The sequence below is a fragment of the Propithecus coquereli genome, unplaced genomic scaffold, assembly GCF_000956105.1.
Source record: "Propithecus coquereli isolate 6110/MARCELLA unplaced genomic scaffold, Pcoq_1.0 Scaffold440, whole genome shotgun sequence".
In the NCBI taxonomy this organism is placed as follows: Eukaryota; Metazoa; Chordata; class Mammalia; order Primates; family Indriidae; genus Propithecus; species Propithecus coquereli.
This window is the reverse complement of record NW_012150175.1, coordinates 197,662-222,264: the sequence shown is the minus strand read 5'-3', so window position 1 is coordinate 222,264 and position 24,603 is coordinate 197,662. Positions and strand designations below refer to the sequence as shown.

Here is a 24,603-nt window from a genome sequence, read left to right as displayed (position 1 = left end):
CCCTCTCCCTACTCCTGCCTGTCCCCTACCACTGGCTTCCTTCAGCACTCAACACAGGCTTTAGGAAGCCTTTTCTGAGTAAGCATTTCTGGGTAAGATGCTACTTCTCTGTAGCATTTGTCACTGTCTAATTCATTATATATTTACTTGTCTTCCTCCTGGAGCTCCCAGGCTGTCTTGTGTTGGCCCCTCCAGAGCCTGGCAGTAGCAGGGACTTCATCAATGCGTGCCGAGTGACTGAACGGATTCAGCTTAATTACACGGGATGGACTGGCTGTTCACTCTGCCTCTGCCGCCTGGTCTCCATGTGGCTCCAACATTGGGTGGGATGCTTGTCTCGAATGCAGGTGACAGGCTGGAGAGGTGGAAGGGAGGGGCCTTGTCCTTCTGTGGATTTGAGCCCGTGGCCCCAAATGCCAGAATCGGTATCAGTATCAGTCCAAAGGAGTGTACCAGGGATGGAAATCACCCCAGGCTGTTTCTTCAGTTTCTGGCCTGAGTCCACTTCATCCACACTTTTCTCTGGGGAAGTTTGGACATTCAGGGCCCCTGTCTTTCCTGTGGTAAGGAGTGCTGGAGGTGGGGAACATCCGTGGTGCTCTCTGGCCGGTCTCTGAGTTCAGTGGCACATCAGGTACTTCTCTGTCCCACACGGTCCCCGCCCCCAACCGTGTCATCAGATCCACTCAGCAGGGTCTGAGGCTTCAGTCTTGCTCAGCCCTGGGTTCCCCAAGCTCGGGCCTCACGAGCTGAGAACACTTGGTTCTTGGTGAATGAATGAAAGCATGAAAGGTCCTGCTCTGTGTGTGTGTGTGTGTGTGTGTGTGTGTGTGTGTGTGTGAGAGAGAGAGAGAGAGAGACAGACAGACAGACAGACAGAGAGAGAGTGATTAGGAGAAGAGTCTGGGTTGGCCACCAGGAGGTCTCATTCCTCTTGTTAAAATTTGTTTCTGGCTCTGTCGATGGTTCTAGAACCTCATTTTGGCTCAGCTTTGGCCCTGCTTTAGGTCTTTAGAAGATCTTTCTGGGATAGCTCAGGGCAGCTTCTCGTGTGAACTCCACAGTCTGCTTCCCACGGCCCTCCTAGAGCCCTTGCAGTGTGGCCAGGCCATCCGCCTGTGCTGGGAACTTTCCTGGTTTTAGTGCTGAAAGACGCACATTCTGGGAAATCCCTCAGTTTCAGATAGATCGGGACGGATGGTCACCCTCCACGCGTGTCTCCTGTACATCTCCTCAGGTCCACAATCTGCAGGAGCTCCGGCGAAGTGCCTCGCTGGCCACCAAGGTCTTTATCCAGAGAGACTACAGCGATGGGACCATCTGTCAGTTCCAGACCAAGTTCCCCCCGGAGCTGGACAGCCGGGTAAGGATGCCTTTCCCTAAGCTTGAAACCCAGGGCCATGACGGAACAGAGGGTCTCACTGGCATGTGTTTTGTACCAGGATCATACGGCGCATAATGTCATAGCACACGTGAGTTGTTCAGCCACCTCAAATGGAAGGAGAAATGGCTGCCTCCCTGTACAAAGTTAGAGCTGAAGAAGCCTCAGGGATTATTTTAGTCTAGCAGCTCTCAAATTTCAGCTGCATGAGGATCATGTGGAGAGCTTGTTAAACAAATGGAAATTCCTGACGACACGTGTCATCCCGAGGTGCCGCCGCGGTTGTTGGACTGCGATTCAGGAATCTCCATTTGTTAGCAGCTGACCTCAGCCTTGGCTGCACATCAGAATTTCCTGGGGAGCTTAAAAAATCCTGATGCCCAGGCCTCACCCCAAACCAATTAAATTAGAATCTCTGGGGGTAGGGCACCACATCAGCATTGTTGTAAATCTTAATTTTAAAATTAATTTAAATCATAATTGTTTAAATCTTAGTGTTTACTGAGGAATCCCCAGGTGAACCGGAATTGCGTGATTCATAGATCCCACTTGCAGACCTGCAGGGCTTCTAGCACGGTGCTGCTTTTCACCCTGGGCTGCACCTTAGAGGCACCAGGAGCTTTGAAAAAGAAAACTTGCAGGGCGTTGGCCTGGGGAGGGCTGGGCAGCGGTCTTTGCTGCTGTGATCCATTCTCCCCTTCCCAGACCGTTTGACTCAGGATCTCCTGGCAGGGGAGACTTGGGCGTCGCAGGCTTTAAAAGCTGCTCAGATGATTGTAGTGAGCAGCTGGAGTTGAGAACCACTAAGGCCTTGTTACTATAAGTGTGGTCTGTGGACTGACCACGTCAGCATCACCTGAGAGCTTGTTAGAAATGCAGAATGTCAGGCCCCATACTGGAACTACTGAATCCAAATATGCATATTTTTTTTAAGAGAAAGGGTCTCGCTTTGTCACCCTAGGAAAGTGCAGTGGTGCCATCATAGCTCACTATAGCCTCAAACTCGGGCTCAAATCATCCTACCATTTCAGCCTCCTAGGTAGCCAGGACTACAGGCGTGTGCCACCATGCCCGGATAATTTTTAAATATTTTGTAGAGACATGGTCTCACTATGTTGCCCAGGCTGGTCTCTAACTCCTGGCCTCAAGTGATCCTCCTGTCTCGGCCTCCCAAAGTGCTGAGATTACAGGTGTGAGCCACTGCACCCAGCCCAAATCTGCATTTTTAACCAGATCTTTGGGTTATTCATATATGCGTTAAAGTTTGCGAGGCACCACACTTGTCCATCCCTCTCAGTTAGAAGAGGGAACCGAGGGACAGAAAGAGGAAGTTACCTGTGGGAGTTGGGAAACAGTAGAAGGGCCTCAGTGCCTGGCTTCTCTGCTTTTTCCCAGGACTCTTATTTTCTTATTGATGCAAGTGCATCCTTCGTGGTACAGATAAAACTAGATGTCTTTGTGATCAGAGTCGTGGCAGGGAAAGCACAGAGACCCAAAGAAAGAACTGGAGGCTGCTTCCCTCCTCCCCGCCTTGGGCAAAGGGGAGAACCCAACATTCCACCCTGGAGTCTGCTGGGTGTCATCACAGGTGGCCAGCCCAGGGCTCTGCCCACAGCCCCTGCCTCTAGGCTCAGCTACCTGGGTGACACACCGGGCACAGGTCCCCTGGGAGGCATCCGCTGCTCCTGGTTCTGAGGGTGCACTCAGCCCTTGTCCCAGGCTGCCTGGAGCTGGCCTGGGCTTGGGGAGGGCAGGGCAGATCCTAACCCCTCCATCCAGCAGCCCAGGTAGATCTGAGTGGGTCTGGGAAGGTGGGGCAGGGCTGGCCTTGACTGATCCCAACCCCAACCAGCTTTTGGAGAGAATGTAGGTCTCTTTCTCATCTTAGCATGCCTGCCCTTTGGGGCAGATGACCCCCAGGTAGAGCAGCAAGGCTTGTGGCCTGGACCAGATGGGCCCTCGGAGGGCCTGGCAGGCACTGTGAGGTCTTCTTGGATTTTAATTGGAGAGAAATGGGAAGACTTTGGGAGCCCTTGAACAGAGCTGTGACATGATCTGACTTTAACAGGAAGTTAGGGCAGGGGCAGGGCCAGGCAGGCTGGTGAAGAGGCCAGAAACTGTGGTGGCTGGGACCGGGGAGCACATGGTCCATGTGGTCTTAGAACCACAGAGCAGTCCCCACCTGTAAAATGGGGATGACAATATACTTTTCTGATAGAATTGTCATGAGGATTAAATGAAAGAGTATATAAAAATGCCTGGCACATAGAAAGTGCTTAATATATATTAGTTATTATTATTATGGGTACAGGCAGGACAGCTCAGTTGTCCAAGTACATGGGCTGTGGTGCTCTGGGTGACCTCTGAGCTAGGAGGAAATGGCCCCCCACTGGAGAGACACTCCTGAGCTCTCTCCCAAGCAGTCTCCTGCAGCCGGAGTCCCATCCACACACAGAGAGCCTCTGTGAATTGGTCCTGAGCTCTCACACAACCGTCAGGATGGGAGGTGTCAAAGTCACCAGATTACTTGTCTGATCTTCTGCAGAAAACGTCTAGGATATCATGGGAGTTTCCTGTTTCCAAGGGAGACCAAGCAGCCATTCTTATTCCCGTGTTATAGATGAGCACACTGAGGCCTAGATGGTTAGGCCCAGGGTCACACAGCTAGCTGGGGGCCCCCAGGTCTCCTAAATCCCAGAGCAGTGCTCTTTCTGCTCCTCCTGCAGCCTCTCTGGTTTTGTTTGTGTGCCAATATGTCATCGCCCACCCCCCACGTGACCCCATCACTGTCACCCTGAGCCCCGCCTGTGACTGTCCACACTCCAGGGAGGCTAACCACAGCCTGGCTCTGCCCCTCTCTCCCTCAGATCGAACGGCAGCTCTTCGAGGAGACCGTGAAGACCCTCAACGGCTTCTACGCGGAGGCTGAGAAGATCGGGGGCAGCTCCTACCTCGAGGGCTGCCTGGCCTGCGCCACGGCCTACTTCATCTTCCTCTGCATGGAGACCCACTACGAGAAGGTGGCCCCTGCCTGACCTGCTCTGCGTCCCCTTGCCCGGGGATGCCCTGCTGCGTGCTCATCCTCCACCCGCCCCTCCTTTTGCAGGTTCTCAAGAAGATTTCCCGCTACATCCAGGAGCAGAATGAGAAGATCTTTGCGCCTCGAGGCCTCCTGCTCACGGACCCCGTGGAGCGTGGGATGAGGGTTGTATCCTTCTGGGCTGTTCTGTGCGAGGGCACAGGGCTGACAACCAGTGGGGTCCCTGGGGAGGCTGCCAGGAAATGGAGGCCACCCTAGGGGCCTCTGCTCAGGGTTTTCCCAGGATTCCCCACATCACTGGGCCCCCTCCCCCACTTACTGAGCCGTATGCAATCAGTGCTTAGCGTGTGCCAGATATCGTAGTAAGTACTCTGAAAATATGGATTCATGTACTTCTTGTAACAATCCTACGAGGTGGGTGGCTCTAGTGCCCTTAAGAGTTGGAGACGCTGATGTTAAATGACTGCCTCAGAGTCATGCTGGTGAATGTCCAGGCCAGGCTTCAAGCCCAGGCTCACTCTTAACTACAAGAAACCTTCCAGGAATATGCAAATCACCACATTCATTTACAGTCCACAATTTCATGTCGTCCTCATTTCATCTCATGTCCCCCTTTACAGATGAGAAACATGAGATGTAGGATGAGGTGATGTCCCCAAGGTCTCAGTCCCAGTGGGAGTCAGGACCAGGGGTGGGCCATGGTTCTGCTGGTGTTACCTGGGGCAGTGTGACTGGGTGTGCACACCTCCCACATGGGGTAGCGTGGCCCAGGTGTGCACACCTCCTATCTGGGATAGTGTGGCCCAGGTATGTACACATCCCACAGGAATAGTGCGGCTCAGGTGTGCACACCTCCCACCTAGGGTAGTGTGGCCCAAATGTGCACACAGCCCTCCCCCTATTCAATAGCGAGAAGAGTAGAATTGTTAAAATATACATTTTGCTGGAAAACTGAGGAAAAGAGTAAAGAAAACAAACACCCAGAATCATGTTTACAAAGCCCAGTGATAGGTGCTTCTTTTTATTGAGCCTTTACTATGTACTAGGTGTTGCGCTTAGTGCTTTACATACATTATTTTATCTAATCTACACTATAACCCCAAGATTCTATTATTATCCCCATTTTACAGATGCCATAGTTGTTGGCTAACAAGTTAAGTGATGGGTCTAAGGTCACTTAGGTGAGTGGGTGAGTCAGGATTTGAACTCAGGACACCAAAGTCCTCACACTTCCCAGGCAGTAACACCACCTCCCTGGGCACATCGTGTCCTAAGATATGGTCATTAGACCCACTAGAATGTAAGCTCCGTGAGGGCAGGGACTTCATCCCGTGTGACCACGGCTGTGCACCCAGCACAGTGCCTGGCCCTACAAGTCTCCGTAACTGTTAGCTGAGTAATGTGCACGGATGGGCTTGGGGAGCCCTGGGGCGTCCAGCTCCTGGGCCGCCACATCCCTACCGTCTAGGAAGCAGCCCGGCCCAGCTTCCTACGCCCCTGCTGGCCTGCACCCGCTGCTTCCTGTCTGACCCCTGCTCAGCAGCTGGGCGGCTTGCAGTGCTCCTTGACCGCTGACCCCAGATTGAGATCTCCATCTACGAGGACCGGTGCAGCAGTGGCAGCTCCAGCAGCGGCAGCAGCAGTGGCAGTGGCAGCAGCAGCGGTGGGGGTGGTGGGGCCGGGGCCCGGTGACTGGCCGAGAGTCCCTGCAGGGAGGTGTACGGCCGGAGTGAGGGGCTTGCAGACCTGCGGCGGCTGCGCTACCAGAGCACCCGCTTCTGAGTCATTCCTGGGCCCGCCCTGCTGCCCGGGGTAGGACAGAAGGTGACTGGCTTAGTGTTTCCTGCAGGCCATCAACCCCCGTCCCCTGCCCCTCACCCCCTGGCAGGATCAGTCCACTTCCTGACGGGGGCGGGGGGGGGCTCTCCTTCCCTGATAGGGCTGGTCTGGGCCACACGGAGCCCAACCTTCCTAGGGAAGGCTGGGGTGGGGAGAACACAATCTAGACAGCCCCCCTCTTCTGCAGCCCCTCTCCCAGCCCTCCAAGGGGGCCCAGGTATGTCACACAGAGAATTCCCACCCTGCATGATTCCTTGTCCCAAAGCCCATGTCCACCCAGACTCTCTCCCCTCCAGCCCCGCTCCCCGCGGCCGTCTCCCAGCGTCTGCTTCCTCTGATGCCACGCAGGGCCCCTGCCTGTCTGTGATCCTGCCTCTGCCGTATTCGAGGTCTGGGGAGATGGGTGCCATGGTGGGGAGCCCTTCAGCCTGCTCCTGACCTCTTCCAGACCCTGTGGCTTTCCTGTCCTGCACCCAGAGCTGGAGGCCGTCTCAGCCTTGGCAAGAAGGGTCCAACTCTGAGACTCTGAAGGACACCAGACACTGGTCGTGGAGCACATGGCCTGGGGCTCCGGGCGGTTATATGGGGGCCTGGAGAAGCTGTTGGTGGAGAGATGTAGCCTTGGGGGGTTTGGCCCTTCTGAACTGGAGCCAGTTTCCTGAGATTAGAACCTGTGTGTCTGTGAGAATGAGTGTGTGTGCACGTGTGAATGTATGTGTGAGTGCACTGTGTGTGCGAATGTGGGTGCATTTATGAGCGCATCTGTGTGTGTGCATGAGTGCATGTGTGCACGAGTGTGTGTGTCTGTGTGTGTGAGAGCACCTGTATGTTCCCCTCGGCTGCTAGGCCAGTGACTGTCCCTCTGCATCCTGCCTTGTCTTTGCTACATGATGGTCTGTGGCTTCTTCCCTGCATAGGTCCAGCCTGGTCCCCTGTAAATAAATGTCCTAAAGCCCCTCACCCCTGCCTGGTGCTGCCAGCTTGGCTTTTCTTCCTGGTCTCTCCCCCCACCTTGACTCTGCTGTGTACATTCTAGTGGAAGAGAAGCAGGGGTTCCAGGAGAGCAGAGCCAAACTTGGGTGGCCTTCGGTGTCCCTCTCCCAGCCCCCCCTGACAGGACAATGGGCCACAGACGTTGCATATTCAGCCAGCCTAGGCTCCGGGGCTCTTTGAGGCTGTGCAGGTGAGGCTTCCTTGGACATTCAAAGGAGCTGGCAACCTGCAGGGGCAAAGGCAGACCCCCTCCTTGCAAGGAAAGAGGGGACCTCCAGCCAATGATGCCCTGGCTCCCAGGGCCCAGGGGAGCCGGTGGGGAGGCAGCAGCTCTGGGCCAGTGCCCTGCAGGTGGACAGAAAGGGCTGCCTACCTCAGTCGGCAGGAGGTGCTAGAAGTGGCTATGCAAGACCAGCCACTGCAGGTAGCTTTCTGGAACCAAAGAGGGGCCAGGTTTTCTACTGGACATGGGAGCAGCGTGTGGGAGCAGAGCCTACCCGGAGAGCTGGAGAGGGTTGGCCCAGTCCCCGAGGCCTCAGGAAATCCTGAGCCCAAGCAAGTCCTGGTTCAAGGATCCTCCTGGAGAGCTGCAGCCCCCGGCCATGTGGCCTGTGCCCACCCTGGCCCTCTGCGTGGCTGGGCACTGTGTCTGACCTGGGCACCTCCCATGGGAGGCCTGGGCACGGGAAATGCTGTGGCCTTTTATTTCTTTTTCCAATAAAAGGATTTGCCCAGCCTGAGGTTCTGTGCTTTCTCTGCCCCATGGCGAGGGGGGGCCAGCTCTGTGGATCATGTGAGGGGACAGTCGGTTGCCTGAGCTGGACCTGTCACAGGGGCAGGGCGGACCCTGTCTCCTTGGAGCTTATCGTGCCCTGGGGAGGCAGACACTCCAGCGCCTCTAATCTGGAATCTTTGGGGCGGTTGCAGCCGTGGGTGGGGGAGCAGGTTGGGCTGAAAGGCATACCGGAAGTAATTGATTAATTAGAGATATTCATTTCTTGAGCTCTTCCCCTGGGTAGGGCCCTGTTAGGGGCTGGATCACATGGGTCACTAAGTGCTAAAGATGAGAAAGTGGGTGGATATTGGAACCTTGAAGAGTTGTGTCTTGAATTTTATTATTGAGCACCTACCATGTGCCAGATACTTTGCTAAAACCATATGCTAGAGCTGGGAGGGGATTTAAAGATCACCTGAGTTCTCTTATCTTACAGGGGTGGAATGGAGGCTCAGAGAGGGTGAGTGACTTGCCCCAGGTCACACAGCTGGTTGCTGATGACAGTGCCCAAGCTTGGAATGGAGGTCTCCTTGACATGGTGGGGATGGCACCCAGCTGGGAAGTTGCCTGAGGCTGCCAGGAAGCTGGGGTCACACACTCGGGCCAAGGGTCTGTTCCCAGGGAGGATGTCAGCAGACTGTGGGGACAATGGCTCCAGTCCCCTCTGGATGGTGCTAAATGGGACTCTGGGTGGCTGTCACGCTTGTGCTCACTGTCCCAAGAGGCAGCTTGGTGCTTGCCTGAGCCACGGGCAGCCTGGGCTCACTACCTCTGCTCAACTCGGGCTGTGTGTGGGTTGCCACAAGCAAGGTTGCTCTCTAACGTGCGGGCAGGTTCGTTGTGTTTGGGGATAGGAAGTTTGTGCTATCCTGAGGCCAGACATGAACCTGAGCTCAGCTGTCCTGGGGAGAGGGTAAGGATTTACCAGACTGGGAAAACCAACTCTGGGTGCTTGTCTGGCTGAGAGACACTCAGCCCTTACACTTTCAAATAGTAGCAATAGTCACCACCATCATCAACAACAATTGTAGTTTCATTTAGTTAGCACTTACCATGTGCCAGGCACTAGGCTAAGACTACATAATTCACCATTCAATCCTCACAACAACCCTCTGTGGTGTGGACTGTTATTATTCCCATTTTACAGATGAGGACATTGAGGCTCGGAGAAGTGGAGTAACCTGCTCAGAGTTACACAGCTAAGAAGTGGCAGAGGTTGGCTCTGAATCTAGGCATCTGATCCCGCTGCTGGGAGGAAGATAGATCGAGCTTCAGAGGCTGCTTCAGCCCCATGAGGGCCACAGACATCCTAGGGTTATGGTCTGATTCCCAGGGAAGGGCTTGGAGCTGTGCCTGGGCTCTGAGGCAGTGCTGGCACCTCCATGCCTAGGGCACCACAGGGGTGTGGGTGGGCTGTGCTCCTGGGCATGCGGGACCCCCAGGGGCAGCCTGGTGAGGGACAGTGGGGCACTTGACTCGCTGTGGCTGGGTGAGGCGTGGCTTCTCTCTGCCAGGTCAGTTCTGGGGGAAGTGGCCTCTCTCCTGGGTCTGGTGGCAGCCATGTCCCTGTGTCCCCCTTGCTAGCCAGGGACAGGCCCCATCAGGACCCAGGGAGCAGAGGAACCTTGCTCCTGCCTCAGCCAGGGGGTCCCCCGGGGCCCATCCGAAGGCCCCAGCCTCACAGGCATGCCCGGGCAGCTCTCGCTGCGCTCTGTGCCCCTCCTGCCGCCAGCCCTCTGCCTCTGGCTTCCTTCAGCTGCAGACAGGGCGTGTGCGAAACCACAAGGTTTACAGAAGCTCGGGGGGCCACGGAGTGGAGGAATCGTGCGTTGCACCCGGGAATCACAGGTGGCAGGGGAGGTGGGGAGAACTAATCAGCTGTTGCGAAACTTCCCCCCACGACCCCACACTGGCAGCTGCTGCCATGTGCAGGGAGCCTCTCCACCTTCCAGAGGTGCGGGGCCAAGGCGGAGGCCAGTGTTGGTGACTATCTCCCCGTGGCCAGTCCCTGTGGCCCTGCCTTCTGGGCGCCACTAGCCTGGGAACCTCCACCTCCCTCTGCGAGGACCCCCACGAGGAGGGCCAGCAGCAGGCAGCCCCGCCCGGTGTTGGCTTCACTATTCACCCAAGGACAAGGCAAGGCGAGGACCACTCCCAGTCAGACCTGGATTTCAGCCCCGGCTTCATGACATTAGCACAGGGTGGGGACTCCTGGAGCCTCAGTTTCCTCACCTGTAAAACTGGGATCCTGAGGGTTCAACCTTGGCTTTGATTGGTGTCACCTGGGAGGATGAAAACCAGCAATGCCTGAGGCTAGCCCCAGAGACTCCGATTTAATTGTTCTGGGGTACAGCCTGGGCTTCGGGGTTTTAAAAAGCTCCCTCGGTGGTTCCAGTGTGAAGGGAAGTTGAAAACCCCGGGTCTCAACAGTACCTACAGCCGTGAGCCTTTTATAGGCCTCTGACAATGGCTGAGACCCGAATGAAAAGTTTCCTGGCTCCGCAAAGGCGGCCACACACAAAATGAGCGTGAACTGTCCGATTCCACCTGCAGCAAATTCGCAGACGGGCCACACCAACCTTTGGTGCCAGAGGTCGGGGGCGAGGTTGCGCCGGGTGGGGGCAGTGGACGGGGAGGCACAGAGGGGCTTCCTGACCAGAGTGCCAGTGACACAGGGGCGCTCACTTCTTGGAGATTCACGGACTTAAGATCTGTGTCTTTTTCTGTACTTGGAACATATTTCAATAAAATTTACCAAAAAAGTGTATTGGCTCCAAAATAGGAAAAGAAAGTACAGAACTGAAACATTTGCACTGATATTCATTAAATATCTACAGAGATAACACATTGTGTCAAATAGAGGACTATGGTTCTACTCGACTCTGTGTGTGTGCGTAATATTTACTGTGGGGTTGCAGATGCATCTGAAAATGTTTGATGCCATGAGGGCGTCCCTGGTGTCCAAGAAAACCTTAAAACAGCCCAGGTTGGCACCAGGAGTCCTTAACCTTTACCCCTGCACTTGTACGCATAATACGTACCTTTATCTGGAGGAAGAGAGTCCACACTTTCTGCGGATTCTCAAAGGGGTATGCAACCCCCAAAAAGGTTAAGAACAACCGTTTTGAGGAATCAGTGAGAAACTGGCTGACAATGTGCTTGGCATGAAGTAGGTGCCATTGTCAGTTTATGTCCTTCCTTTCAGAGCCCAGCCCTTGGGGGTTTTTACAGGATGCTTCTCGGGGACTTCTAGGAGGATTTATTCTCCCGGAAGCTCGAGGGCAGCCTGCACCGAGCTCATGGCTCTTCCTCCTAGAGGCCGTTCAAAGGGCCTGTCATTTCGGCCCCTGCTGGCCGGCAGAACTTAGCATGCGGCATCTGGAACTGCACAGGGGCCTGTGTTTGGAATCAGGGATGAGGGAGGAGGTGGGAAAGCGGGAGGGGAGCCGAAGGGCTGCACCAGCCAGGGGACCCCCAGTAATTCACTTAACCCTCCTGAGTCTCAGCTTCGTCATTTGCAAAATGAGAGCGTTATGAGAATGCATAAATCTGTAAGTGACAATCTGTTTCTACAATGTAAGATGTTATTGCAGAAGTGACACCAGGGCCTCATTATACGGTGGCCTCACGATATAGTAGGTTATAGCAGGTTTCAGATTCTTGCAGAGAATAAACCGATATTTATCTAAGGGTTCAATGACTCCCTAGTAAATGCCAGGAACATTCATGTACATTGTTATTCCATTGAGTTCTCTAGCATTCTGGTGGGTGGTTATATTTGAAATCTTATTTTATAGATGAGGAAACTGACATTCCAGGTGGTTAGGTAGCTTGACAAGGGCCCTCAGCGAGTGTCAGAAGGGAGACTTGAACCTAAGTCTCTGACTCTCACTCTGCCACACTATGTCACAGTCAGATGAGAGACTCGGCTGTCCCTGGATTGACTCATAAAGACAGATTCCAGATGCAGAGAGAAGCACGTGGGCAAATGCAGACTCAGAAAAATTAGCTTTGCAGGGGCATGAAGGAGCTAGTTATTTTGGACTAATTCACATTATTGATTTCTGTAATGGAAAAGTGATTGGGGACCAGCCACCACCTGAGTGCAGAGCTGTGCGAGGCCCGGGAAGGGGGAAATGTTACGCACAGCTTATAAGGCCTCACAGACGGTGACAGGCCTTTCCCTGCTGCCCCTAATTGATCGGTAACTCCTTGGGGGTGAGGGTCTTGTCTCATTCCTTCTCACCCTCTCCCTCCCCCTGCCCCAAGTGCTTGTCGCAGGCCTCGCCCTGGGCAAGTGAACAGAGGTGCACCCATCGCAGCTTGGCAGGAGGAGGTGAGACTATATAGATATGTCACCCGCAGACCCCCGGGGCAATGTGCCAGCAAGAAGCAGCTCAGGCCAATGCACAGGCAGTGGTCACTGAAAGACACAATTCACCTGCACACGGTCACTTTATAACTCAATAAAGTGACCCCAGGCCATGCCCTGTGCTGGGCAGCAGCTCTCAGTAGCACTGCTCTGGCCTTGTTACTGTGGCTCTGCTCATGGCCTCTACCTGTCTTGGGAGAGGAGGGGAGGAAGCGAGCACCCCTGCTCGGTGCTCCCTGAGCACCGCTGTTTTGAGTTGGGTGCTTTGCCTGGGAAGTGTGGGCCTGGGGCCCTAGAGGGTGAACTACTGTGGGTGGGTGGATGGATGGATGGATAAGTGGATAGATACAAAAAAGACGGGTGCGGGGAGAAGACTGAGGGATCAGAGGTGAGCGAGAGGCCTGCCTGGCTTGAGAAGGACGCTTGCAGAGCCCGGGGAGGCAGGTGAATGGGTGGGTACCGACCGGCCCTGGGCTCCCAGTGCAAATCTAAATACAGGCCAGAGCTCTTCGAAGGGGAGATGCTATGTTAACCCAGACCCAAAATGAGCTCCACACCTGTAGCTCCGAGTGATGGATGCATCTGTTGGGAAGGATTCTTAGAAGTCTAATATCACCCCAGTTAATGACTTATGGATTGTTGTAAAATCAGGCACTGCTAGAAGTGAAACCAAGAGGCTAAAGGGCCTGGAACAGGTTTTGTGACAATCTCCGCATTTCATCAATCTGGGCACCGCACTGGGTGCTCCACGGGCTGTATCTCCACGGAGCCTTGCAATGACTCTGAGGGTTTTATCGCTGCCTCCATTTTGCGGATGAAGAAACTGAGGCTCAGAGATGAAGTAACTTGCTTAAGGCCACTTCAGAGTGCACGGGTAGCGTGTCTAGGATTCACGTCTGGCTGACCCAGAGTCTCCGGGTGAGGAAAACATTTTAAGCATGGAAGGAAGCGGGCAGGGAGGGCCGTGGGGTTTTTTCACTGGCTGAGAAAGAACAGGGCACTTTGGCACAAGTGAGATATCTCCTGCAGTGCGACGAGGCATTTAGACTTCGCAATGACTGAGGGCCCTGGAGACGGCCGCACGTTTCCTCCTCCCTCTCTCCCCTCTGCGTCTGCCTTTGAGGGCTGGAAACCTTGAGTCTGGGGACCTCAAACTGCAGAGACAGTGTATAGTTGGGTCACCTTCTTCCCTTTTGCCTAAACTTGTCCCTCTGCTGTGGGGAACTTGGGAGTACTTTTCTCTTTCCCCAGGAGCTCTGCACCCTGGTCTTGGCTGGAGGGAGGAAACTTAGCTTTGCTTTGGGGGATGTATTAAATGCTCCTGGCGGATAAGATCCTTCATGGCTGCTCTGCAGGTGACCTTGGAGGGGAGGAGCTACCTTTACAGGAGTTATTCTGGCCCCACGCGGCTTTCCTTCTGGCAGGCAGGCAGGGGCATGAGGTTCTGGGAAGGGGTGACACAGGTTCTCCCTCTGACCCGCCCTTATCTTCCCTGCTCCTGCCACCTCTGTCTTCTGCTGGGCAGGCCCCTCCCTGCACTTGGGTCTCTGATCACTCTGATCTCTAATCCCAGCTGCGTTCTAACGGCCCACGTGGCTCTTTTGCTACTTGGTGGGCATGTACCCTGACTCAGTTTCCACATCAGCAAATGGGAAGAGCAGGCACTGTGCCCCTTATTCCTGAAACTGCTCATACACTGCTGCTTCTGGAATACTTGGAGCTTTCTGGAGAAGGGGGCTGGGAGTGGCTGGGGCTGAGCTCTTCTGAGCAGCAGCAGGCAGAGTGGGCAGGGAGGAGGCAGATTCCCGGCTTGGCTGTGGTCCTTGGGAACGTCACAGCTCCTTTTTGGGCCTCGGTTTCCACATCTGAAAAGGATGGGGCAGGACCAGATGACTGCGGGTGCCTCTGAGTTTCATGCCTTAGGGTCCTGTGATTGTGAAGGCTGAACCCCCAGCTGGCTTCACTAGTTCCCAGTGACCTCTGCTCTGTGGAGCCCGGTCAGTCCCACGCCAACCTGCTCGGTTCCCTTACTTTGTGACTGTTCTCTCTGGGAGCCGCACCACGTGAGAACCAAGCTATGCACAGACAGCCTGGGCCCCGGGAAGAGTGGCTCTGCCCTCTTGTGGCCATTTGTGGTCTTGCCGTCTCTTTCCTGCTCACCGTCAGCTCCCAGGTGTCTGGCCGGAGCAGGGTGTCCTGGAAGCACTGGAGCTTTGGCATTGAATTAGGTCCAGGGCTCCATCTGAACTTGCTACTTAATAATAATATCTCTAATTTATTGGGTGCTTAATCTGTGCTAGGCACCATGTCAAGTTTAATACAATAACCCTGTGATGTATCATCCCATTTTACAGATGAGAAAACTGAGGTTGAAGGACACCCTGCCTACTCTATGTCTTTGCTCTGACCCGGCCTATGTAGAATGGTGTCCTGCCTCCCTCTCGGCACTCCCACATCGCCTCGCTGCTGCTCTTCTCCCGGCCCCACAGCACGTACCACTGTCTAGCATGCAGGTGCTCAGGATGCTTATCCTTAGCTGCCAGGTGGTGCGAGGGCAGGAGTCTTTGCCAGTATTGTTCGTGTATATCCCAAGCCACTAGAACAGCACTGAGCACATAATGCGTGTCCAAACAATGTATTTCAAGTGAACACCTGGTTAAACGACTTTCCCAGGTGTCAATTACCGGGAGACTGCACAGCACAGGGCTTAGGAATCCAGGCTCTGGAGCTAGGCAGTCGTGGGTTTGAATTATAGCTTCCGCCACTTTAACTAGCCGTGTGACCTTGCATCATGTATTGTTTCTGAGCCTCAGTTTCTTCAGCAATAAAATAGACTAATAACGTTTATCTTGTAGGATGGTGTGAGGATTCACGGAGACACGTATGTAAGTTCCTGGCATACGGCAGCCATCGCGTAAATGTTAGCTCCTTTCCCTGAGGATGTTTTTCTTCTCTTCTTGCCTCTCACCTTCCCTCTGCTGGCCTCCCCTTTGACCACGTCCCTGCTCTGCGGCAGCTCCTTAAGAGGACGAGCCGCTGCAGGAGGCGCTGGCATTATCTGTAGTGTTAACCGGCCCCAGCTCTCCTGCCTTCCTCCTTCCAGGATGTGCCTGTTGCTAAGGAGACGCAACAGCAGTCCCTGGTGGGTTCCTGGCCCCTGTGGCTGAGTTCTGGCCATATAGAAGGCTGAGCCTGGGGAGGTACAGGAGGGGAGGGACTCGGCCTGCCTCCTGGGCTGGGGGTCTGGGTGGGGGTATCCGTATGGCATATGCTGAAAAAATTCAGCTGGGTCTCTGAGAAAATGAAGCTTTCATTCTCTCGTCTCCATGTGGCTCTTGGAAGCTGGTAGAGTTCCTGCTCGGGCCAAGGTGCAGTGGCACTGGTCTGGGTGTGATGCCCAGACCCTAGGAGGGGGCCATAGCAGCCAGAGTGACACATAATCAAACTCCTGGCCCTCAGAATGGCACCTTCCCAGAGCAGGGCTGGTGACTGTGTAGATGCGTGCAGAGAACTCGTGGATGATTGGCCATTCTGCCTGGCGAGGGGACTCTCACTACGAACACAGCCATCTCCTCTTGCAGGCCTGAACATGACCGTGGGGAGGACTGTCTCAGACCACTAGCCCTCTGGGGACTCCATTTTTCCAGCCCAGCCCTGGACTCTGGGCAGCATGAGAGGTTGGTTTTGCATAAGCCAGTCAGCCTCCCCGATTGAAAGAAGGAGTGCAGTTGCGAGGGCAGGCTGGGAGCCAGACTGCTGCAATCCAATCCTGCCTTTGTCTGTCCCAGTGTGTGACCCCGGACAAACCACTTAGCTTATCTGTAAACTTGGGATAATTATAGCACTTTCCTTTTTGGACTGTTGTGAGGATTAAACGAGCTGATTCTTGCAAAGAGTGGATCCTACCCAGACACACCGAGCTCACTAAATGTAAGCTATCACTGTCATCTTAAGGGGTACCTTCCTGCAAAGGGGGGATATTGGACAAAATAAAAATGATGTGTTGTTATTATTATTATTATTATTGGGCTTTTCTTGAAAACGGGAAGTCTGGCAACATTGGCAGAGTTGTGGCTGCCTGAGTTGGGCCTGGCACCAGCTTCTGCATTTGCAGAATCCCTTCCGGGGCCCATTTCATTACTTGCCTGCTCCTGAAGGCATTTACTATTTTTGTTACAAATTCAAGTTGAGTGAAAGCCAACAAAGATGTCAGAAGCCCGAGTGGGGGTAGGGGGCAGAGAAAAGACAGACTTGTACCAGCTTAGAAGGGGAAGGCAAGGGTTAGAGCCCCCATGGGTCTCAGAGGAAGAGGAATTAGAAGAAGAGGGTGGGAATGCTGAGCCTGGCTAGCTTGGGGGTGGCCTTGCACCCTCACATCTGTGCTGGTGCAGCACAGACCAGTACCTGCGCTGAACTTGAGGCACCTGCTCCAAAAGCCTGGCCTCCTAGCCCCATGGGGAGGCCCTGGTTTTGGGGGCAGGTAATGCTGAGTTGGTCCAGTACCCACCTGTCCCCTGTATCTTTTAGCCTTGTGTTTCTTCCAGCACAAGCATCTCAGTGGCAGGGGATTTGACCTTCTCCTGGGAGAGACCTAGTGCCCGCCATACAGGACGTTCTCAATAAACGCTCGCTGAATGAATGTATGAGTGAATGCATGCAGAGCCTCGCTTTCTGGAACAGCAACCCAAGTATTCAGCTAGACTTTTCAGAAAAGCCCCTTGGTGTGCCACTCCCATCCCATGCAGGAGGCTGACTCCGTCTGGCTGCAGGGAAGGCGGTGTAGGGGTGGCAGCCATGTTTCCTTCACTCACCATTGTATGCCTAGAGCCTAGCTTAGCACTGGCTCATAGTAGGTGCTCAACCAATACTTGTTGAATGAATGAATGAATCAATCAAGTGGAAGCCTTCTTACCCTGGAGTCCAAATGCTGTAGTTGTGCTCTTAGCAGCTGAGGGAACTTGGAACTTCTCTTTGGAACTCACCTGACTCCACCCACCAAGCAGGGTAAAATATACTCTATCCACAGATACACCCTGTTAGAGAAAACTCGATGTGCAAGGATCCATGGTTATCGCTTATAAGGCATCCTCTGAAGTTTGTTGTCACCATGAACCTCCTGAAGTCCTTGGCAGGCTGTCTGTCCCTTACTTCTCATGCTGTTACGTGTGGCCAGTCAGCGGGCACTACTATCTTGTCGTTTACCACCTCGTGTGGGACCATTCCTCTGCAGGTTTTGGGCTGTACCATCTCACTATCTTAGATCCACTTGTTCATTTTCAAAAAGGCAGCAACTTCCAGAATGGCTGGGAATAGTCTGAACAGCGGCAGAGCTGCCTGTTACCCCTCTGACGAGGAGGGCTCCAGCCCTGGCCTGGGGACCAGCTGGCTCTGTGACCTTGGGCACAGTGACCTGGATCACTTCATCTGTCTGAGCCTCACCTCTGGAGCCCTTTCAGATCTTTAACTCTACATCGATACACAGGAGTGGGCTTTCTTTAGAAGTGGAGTGATTTTTAAGCTGGTATATGCTTTTCAGAGAAATTGTAGCTGTTTTCATTTTAAAACTTTTCATTTAAGCTCCTGTTCTGAGTACAAAAACAGCACTAGCTACAAGGAATTCATATTTTGTGATTTATTGGGAGTATTATTTTGGTATCAGAAAATGGTAGTTTTTCTGTTAGATATGTTTTTAAAAGGCTGCTGCATTCTTAAGTGTGATTGTATTATATCTTGGGGTGACTTTTTTCCCCATGAAGAATATTAGATCTATGTTTTATAACAAGCCTTTACTACCGAAGCTGGTCGTGAGCACGTTCTGTGGCTTTACATCATCCCCAAAGGGTTCTCTGGCTATGGGAGCTTTCAGTTTTCTGAGGATACTGCAGAGACCAAGCTGCAAGGTTCTTTCTAGAAATTAGGGTAACCTGAGACGAGCCATGCCTATGTCCAGCCACACATTGAGGAGTCTTGCAAAGGACAGGGCCCTTAGGGAAATACCAGCCCAACTCCCATGTCATTTAGATTAGGGAAACTGAGTCCCAGAGTCCCAGAGACAAGTGACTTCCTCCAGGTAAAAGGCCCAGAGTACACCCTCTATGTCTGCCCCTCACTCATATCACCTCCCTCACCTGGTCCCAACCCTGGTCCCCCAAATGTGAACACTGCTGTATACACCCAAACCACTACTCGTGCCTGGAGGGGGTACTTTTCCCATAACATGATTTGCTTTCCAAGCACCCATGAGGGAAGGGCTGCTGCATTCCAACCAGCATCTACTTGCCCCAGACACTTTTTTTCACCAGCTAGGTACTAATATCTAGCAGAGTTTATTGGCATAGTTTCTCCAGAAAAGAGGCTGGAAGACTCAGCAAGTTCAAACTTTAACATTTTTATCAAGAGTCCCACAGGACCACCCGTTTCCCACCCATCATCACCACTGACCCCAATAAGGCTTTCTCTAGCATAGGAAGTCGGGGCACACAAAGCAGAAACAGCAGGCACATGATACATTATTGAACCAACCGGGCAAGCCACCACTTGGGAGCCATCTTTGTTAAGGGCAAAATAAGAAGCTCACAGGACATTGGAGGATACAGCGCTATCTTGATTCTTCTGAAGGTGTGAGGGAGGCTGCATGGGGTATTGGGGAGACTTTTCTGTTTTCTCAGAAAACATGCAAAGAAAGGCTTCGCAAACAAGGTTGCACCAGTATCTCCCAAACTTCCCTTTTCAAAGATGGCCACCCTGCCGTCCATTCAGAGGGAGCACGCGGCAGATTCTACCGGGCATGGAGAGAGAGACAGGCAGCAGGAGAGAGATTTAGTTTTCCACAAAGGTTGTTAGTTTTGTTTTGTTTTTTCCTTTATTGGTAGGATTTAAAGTGCATATAACTGAAGGCAAAGTCCAAGGCCTAGAGAAAGATACGAGGCCTGAGAGAGAGGCTCAGAGATTCTAAAGGCGGCAGAAGAATACCCACCTAAAAAGGCCACTTGAGCTGCAAAAAGCATGGGGAAGGGAGATAGAAAATGGGAAAGAGAGAAAGGGGGTGGGGATGAGGTGGGGGTGGAGGAAGGAGTTTGGGAGGAAGAAGACAATTACGAGTTCAGAAATTCAGCCAAAGATGCTTAGCAGGCACTAGCTTCTATCCCAGCTACCAAAATATGGGCTGACTTCAAGGTAGGAACACTTGTTTTAGGAAATGAAAGAAGACTGATAGCCTCAGGCTGGGACATAGCACCCTGGGGTCCTTCAGGTGATGGCGGCAGTGATGGGGCTTCTCCAAGCCTCTGTCATGGTCTTCCCTGGAGACCCAGTGTGGGTCTAAGGAAACTCTATCCAGCCAGGAGAAGGCAGGGGCTGGGGCCTTGCTCTGGGGCCTACCCAGAGCTCCCCGGTGGAAGGTGCTTCCCTCTGCTGCCGGTCTGCGCTGGGGCCCCACTCACCTACACAGGCCGTGCCATCCTCGTTGGGCTCATAGCCCCGACTGCACCTCTTGTTGGTCCTGCACTTGTAGCTTCCGTAGGTGTTGACACACACGGGCTTGTCTCGAGGGCACACGAATGGGAACTGGATGCATTCGTTGGTGTCTGAAAGGTGAGGGTAGCCACTCACCATGGAGGTGTGGGGCGGGGGGTCCTAGCTCAGGCTCTGCCTGCCCACCCCCTGTGTGGCTTTGGGCATGTCCTCCCTTCTGGGCCTCGGTTTCCTTCAGTTCCTTGGCTGGCTCCTCCTGTACTTGGCCTCTACACGTTGGGGGGTGCTCAGGCTTGGTCCTGGGATCTCTCTTCTATCTACCACAACTTCTCTAGGTGATCTCTTCACACATGGTGATTCCAAGCTTCCCACCTCCAGCCACAACCTCTCCCCTGGGCTCCAGACCTGTGACTCCAATGACCAGTGACCTCCCGGACAGTTCCACTTGGATTCTGATAGGCACTTCTAATTCAACACATCCAAAATGGAACTCTAGATTCTCCCCTGTCCTCCAACCTCTTCTGCCCTCCGTTCCGTCTTCCCCAGCTCAATCAGTGCCCCTCATCCACTCGCACTCAAGGAGAGGTCGCAGTGACCCTGACTGCTCTGTCTTCCTTCCCCCGTGTGCAATTTCACGGTGGAGCCTGTCCGTTCTGCCCTCTGTCCACCTCTCACCTGGCACCTCTGTCTCGCTCCTCTGCCACCACCCTCTTCCCACGACTGGATTTTGGCCGTTGCCTCCTCACAGGCCTCTGTGGCTTCCACTCTTCCCTCCAACCCAGCCTGCAGTTCTGCAGCCGGAGTGATCTTTTGAAATGAATCGCATCACGCCACTCTCCTGCTTAACTTCCAAGGGCCCGACCAGGCCTCGCAGCCTCCTCCTCGTCTCCAGGCACACGGGTCTCTTCCTGCCCCTCGGCACCTGAGCCTTAGTCCTGCCTCCTGCTCCTCGCTCTTCCCTCAGCTCCTTCTGGGCTGGGTCCTTCGCATCCTGCAGGTGTCGGCTCAAAGACCCACTTCCCAGAAGCCCTCCTCGACCCCTTGTCTGACGGTCTCCAGAGAGCACGCTGCCTACTTGGCTCTTGCACGGCCTCGTCCAGCTGCGTGGTCATGTGGTGGGGGTTTGTCTCCCCCCACTAGCGTGAAGGCCCCTCCAGGGGGCGCTCCGCTGGCACCCCAGCACCCAGCACCCTGCCTGGTGTGCAGGAGGCACGGAAACGTCTGTCGGACAATGAAGAGGTAGACGGACTGGGCCGGGGATCTCAGGGGATCCTTCCAGCGAGCAGAGAAGACTCTGGAACTTGTCTGTGTCTGCACTGTTTGGAGTGGGGCCCGCATGGGAACGTGGAGCGTGGAGCGGAGTCATTTCCTCCTCAAGCCGCCCTTAGCACTGTGCCCCCCACTTCCTCACCTGCGTCCTCTGCCCAGGCAGTGCCTGCCACCAGCGCACTGTCTCCCCTCTGTGCCTGTCGTGCTCCTTGTCCTCCCTCAGGTCCCAGCTTAGAATTGCCTTTCCCTGGGGCACCTTCCAGGGCCCCCAGACTGGTCTAGGGCCCCTGCTTCGTGCTCCCAAGCCCCTGCCCTGCCGCATCTCGGCCCTGATCACACTGTGGCCATCAGCTGCTTCCTCGTGTGTCTCTCCATGGCAGTCAGCTCCCTGAGGGCTGGAGTTGTGTGTGTCTTGTTTGCTCTCGTATCTCTGCAGCCAAGTCATCAGCCCGGGCTAATGAGCGGCTGCAGGGTGGACTTCAGAAGCATGCTGCCCGAGGGTCTAAGGAAGGAGGAATCCTTGGCCTGACCCCTCGTCACTGGCCACTGGGATGGAAGGTGTTGGGTTGAAGGTTTTCCGGACACGGAGCCTCTAGGCTGCCCCTTCCCATTCTGGGCGGGCCCCTGGACCCTCCCGCAGCTGCCGTCTTGGGAGTGCTGCAGCTGCCCGCCTGTCCCCAGTGACGTGCCAGGCTGTGTTCTCCCTTCTGCACTGTGACCATGTTCCACACCCGGTTCTGCCCAATGCCCCGGAAATGCCCGCCCTCGCCTGCCAGCCCCCTTGCTTTCTGCCCTGAACCAGGGTGAAGCATGGCCACTCCAGCCACCACAGTCCCCAGCGTCCAGGTGGCAGTGTGTCTCCTCCCCACGCATGCTCTCTTGGTATGCACGGCAGGGAAGCCCCGGCCAGTTCCCAGAGCTGCAGTGATTCGGCCTGTGGTCACTAAGTCACTCCCTACTTGGTGAGTCATGCGGTGGTTGTCTTGGCATCTGGAGCCCCAGGGACCGACAACACCCTGCCCTCTCTGCCTTTCTGCCCCTTGTCTGCACCCTGGACCTTGCCACGGGTCAGGCTGACATTCCCCAGGGAGATCTCGCCTTTGCCCCGTCCCCTGGTGCCTGTGGGCAACTCACCCATGCAATGGCCATTTTCCTGCTGGGAGAATCCTTGGCCGCACTGCAAGGTGGGCAGAAACAGAGACACTAGTGAGCCGAGAAGGTGTCATCTCAGGTTCGCTCCTAGTTACAGCCACAGAGTGCTGTCATCTTAACACCAGTATGAGGGGTGCTCTTAGCTCTGGCCTGGCCACCCCCCTGCAGGACCCCTTAGAATAGGAGACTGGGGGGAAGGCCACAAACGGATACAGTTCAAATTCTTGCTCATTTCCCTACATGTGGGATTCATGCACCTGAGCCGGGACACCTAAGAAAGCCTGTCCCTCCTTAGTGTCACCCAGACACAGAGACTGGGTTTGTCAGGGCAGGGCGTAAGGAGAGCTGGGAGATGCTTTTTGAGGGGTCTGCTCACTGCCCATCCCCTCTCCTCTGGGAGACCCTCCCCTCACAGGGGCGGGCACCTGCAAGCCATGTTTGTGTCCCATCTCCCTGGCCGGGCTGGTGGCTGAGGGGTGGACATCCGGCGGGAGGTGTGAGGCAAAGGCTTTGCGGCAAGAATTTGAACTAACTGACACAGAGACAGAGCTGGGAGCTGGCCGCGCCCGGCTGGAGGGCCCACTCTGTCCGCGCCCACTCTTTCTCTGCGGAGGTCCAGAGACAGCAGCTGGTGGCGGGGTAGGGGGACTCGAAACCTAACACTCACACGAGATGGGCAATGTCAGCCATCTGTACTGACGAATGGGGGGCAGGTGGGGATTGCTGGGGAAGGGTAGCCCCCCCAAAGCCAGTGCACTAATGACAAAGGTCCTTGTGCTCCTGGGGCTGAGGCCACCAAGCCGTCTCCGTTCCTACTCATCCTGAGGTTCCCCTTGGATTCTGTGAGCTACCCTAGGCTCTCCTTATAAGCCCCTGCCATTTGTGTGACTTTGAGTGCGTTCCTGTTACTTGCAACCAAGTGAACACATCAGAGTTAGAAGGACACTCTGGATGTGGGTCCAGAGCTGCTCCTCTCAGAGCCCCCAGAGCCCCTGCTACTGGGTCTGCGCCCCACCCTCGGGGCAACAGGAAGAGACTGGAAAGAACTAGGAGGAGAGCGGGAGACCTGGGGTCAATTCCTAGCTCTGCTCGCAACTGGCTGTGCAGCCTCAGCAGGCCCTGGTGGGTTCCCTTTCTTGGCCTCTGTTTTCCTCCTCTGTAAAATGGGTGCAAAAATACTTGCTCTGCCGATATGCTAGGGTTTCTGTGAGAAGCACAAGAGATGTGGGTGTGATAGCGTCATGCAAACTACAGATGGAGGGATCATTATGAAGCCTTCCCTTTGCCAAGAAGATTTCCACCATTCTAGAGGCTAAGCCTGCCTGGGAACCCAGCTGCAGCTTGTGGGTTGGAGCCTGCTTTTCTGGGTGTGAGGCCCGGATGCCCATGCCCACCTCCAGTGGGGCTGTGTCCTGGAGTCCGTCCTCATCCTGGGGGTAGGGGATCTCCAGCACCGAGTTCGTTTCCCCACTGGCCACGTTCCGGCTCACCATTTTGCCATCTGGCCATGTCACCTCCACACTGCTGGCTTCATCCTTCCCTGTGGGACAGAAGGAGAGAGAGTCAGCAGCAGAGGAGAGTGGGAGGCTCTCGCCCACAGTATTGGCATTAATGTATTAATAAAAATATTAATTGAACACTGTTCTAAGTGCTAGGGAAATGGTCAACGAGACAGATTTGAGGTCCCTCCTCTCCAGAGCAATGCTGTCCACTAGAACGCTCTGCAAGGACAGGAATGTTCTGTCTCTGTGCTGTCCACTATGGCGGCCACTACCACACACGGCTGCTGAGTGCTTGAAGTGGGACCAGTGGGACTGAGGAACTGAATTTTAAGTTTTATTTAATTCTAATTAATTTATGTTTAAATAGCCACACATGGCTAGTGGCTGCCATATTGGATAGTGCAGCTCTAGAACTTACATTCTAGCAGACTGGTCAAGCTGCTTGAGGCTGCATTTGGGAGAAGGTAAGGCCTGGTGGTAAGCAGGTTGACTTGGGGGTCCTGGGGTTGAAATCTTGGCTCTTCCACTAACCTGGCATGTTGGAAAGAATGTGGCAGGGAGTGGGCTGCTGGGAGGCCTGGAAACAAATCCCAGCTCTGCAGCTGCTCACTTTGTCACGTTGGGCATGCCTCCGATATTTACAGTTACTGAGCTCTACTAGGGGCTGGGCTGTCTTTTGTCACTGGGGATGTCCCTGTTCTCGTAGAGCTTCCACTCCAGTGGGGAGAGAGGGAAACAGACCAACAGGTAAGTCAGGTCAGATATTGACAAACTTTGTGAAGAAACCAAAAACAGGACAATAGGTCA

At 54.3% G+C, this 24,603-nt stretch overlaps 1 protein-coding gene across 4 annotated transcripts in view; it reads right to left on the bottom strand.

The window, feature by feature from the left end:
- Positions 1–5,410: 5,410 nt before the first annotated feature.
- CRTAC1 (cartilage acidic protein 1) overlaps positions 5,411–24,603 on the bottom strand; it is a 149,292-nt gene continuing 130,099 nt past the window's right edge. Inside the window, exons 12-15 of one of the 4 annotated variants that reach the window (XM_012654458.1) lie at positions 23,689–23,834; positions 22,277–22,319; positions 19,843–19,986; positions 5,411–6,127 (exon numbers count right to left, since the gene is read on the bottom strand). In XM_012654458.1, coding sequence (XP_012509912.1) covers positions 5,958–6,127; positions 19,843–19,986; positions 22,277–22,319; positions 23,689–23,834 — 503 coding nt within the window. In that variant the 3' untranslated portion in view covers positions 5,411–5,957. Of the gene's footprint in view, positions 6,128–19,218; positions 19,395–19,842; positions 19,987–22,276; positions 22,320–23,688; positions 23,835–24,603 lie in introns of those variants that run through there. The other 3 variants (XM_012654459.1, XM_012654460.1, XM_012654461.1) reach the window with 3 other exon arrangements.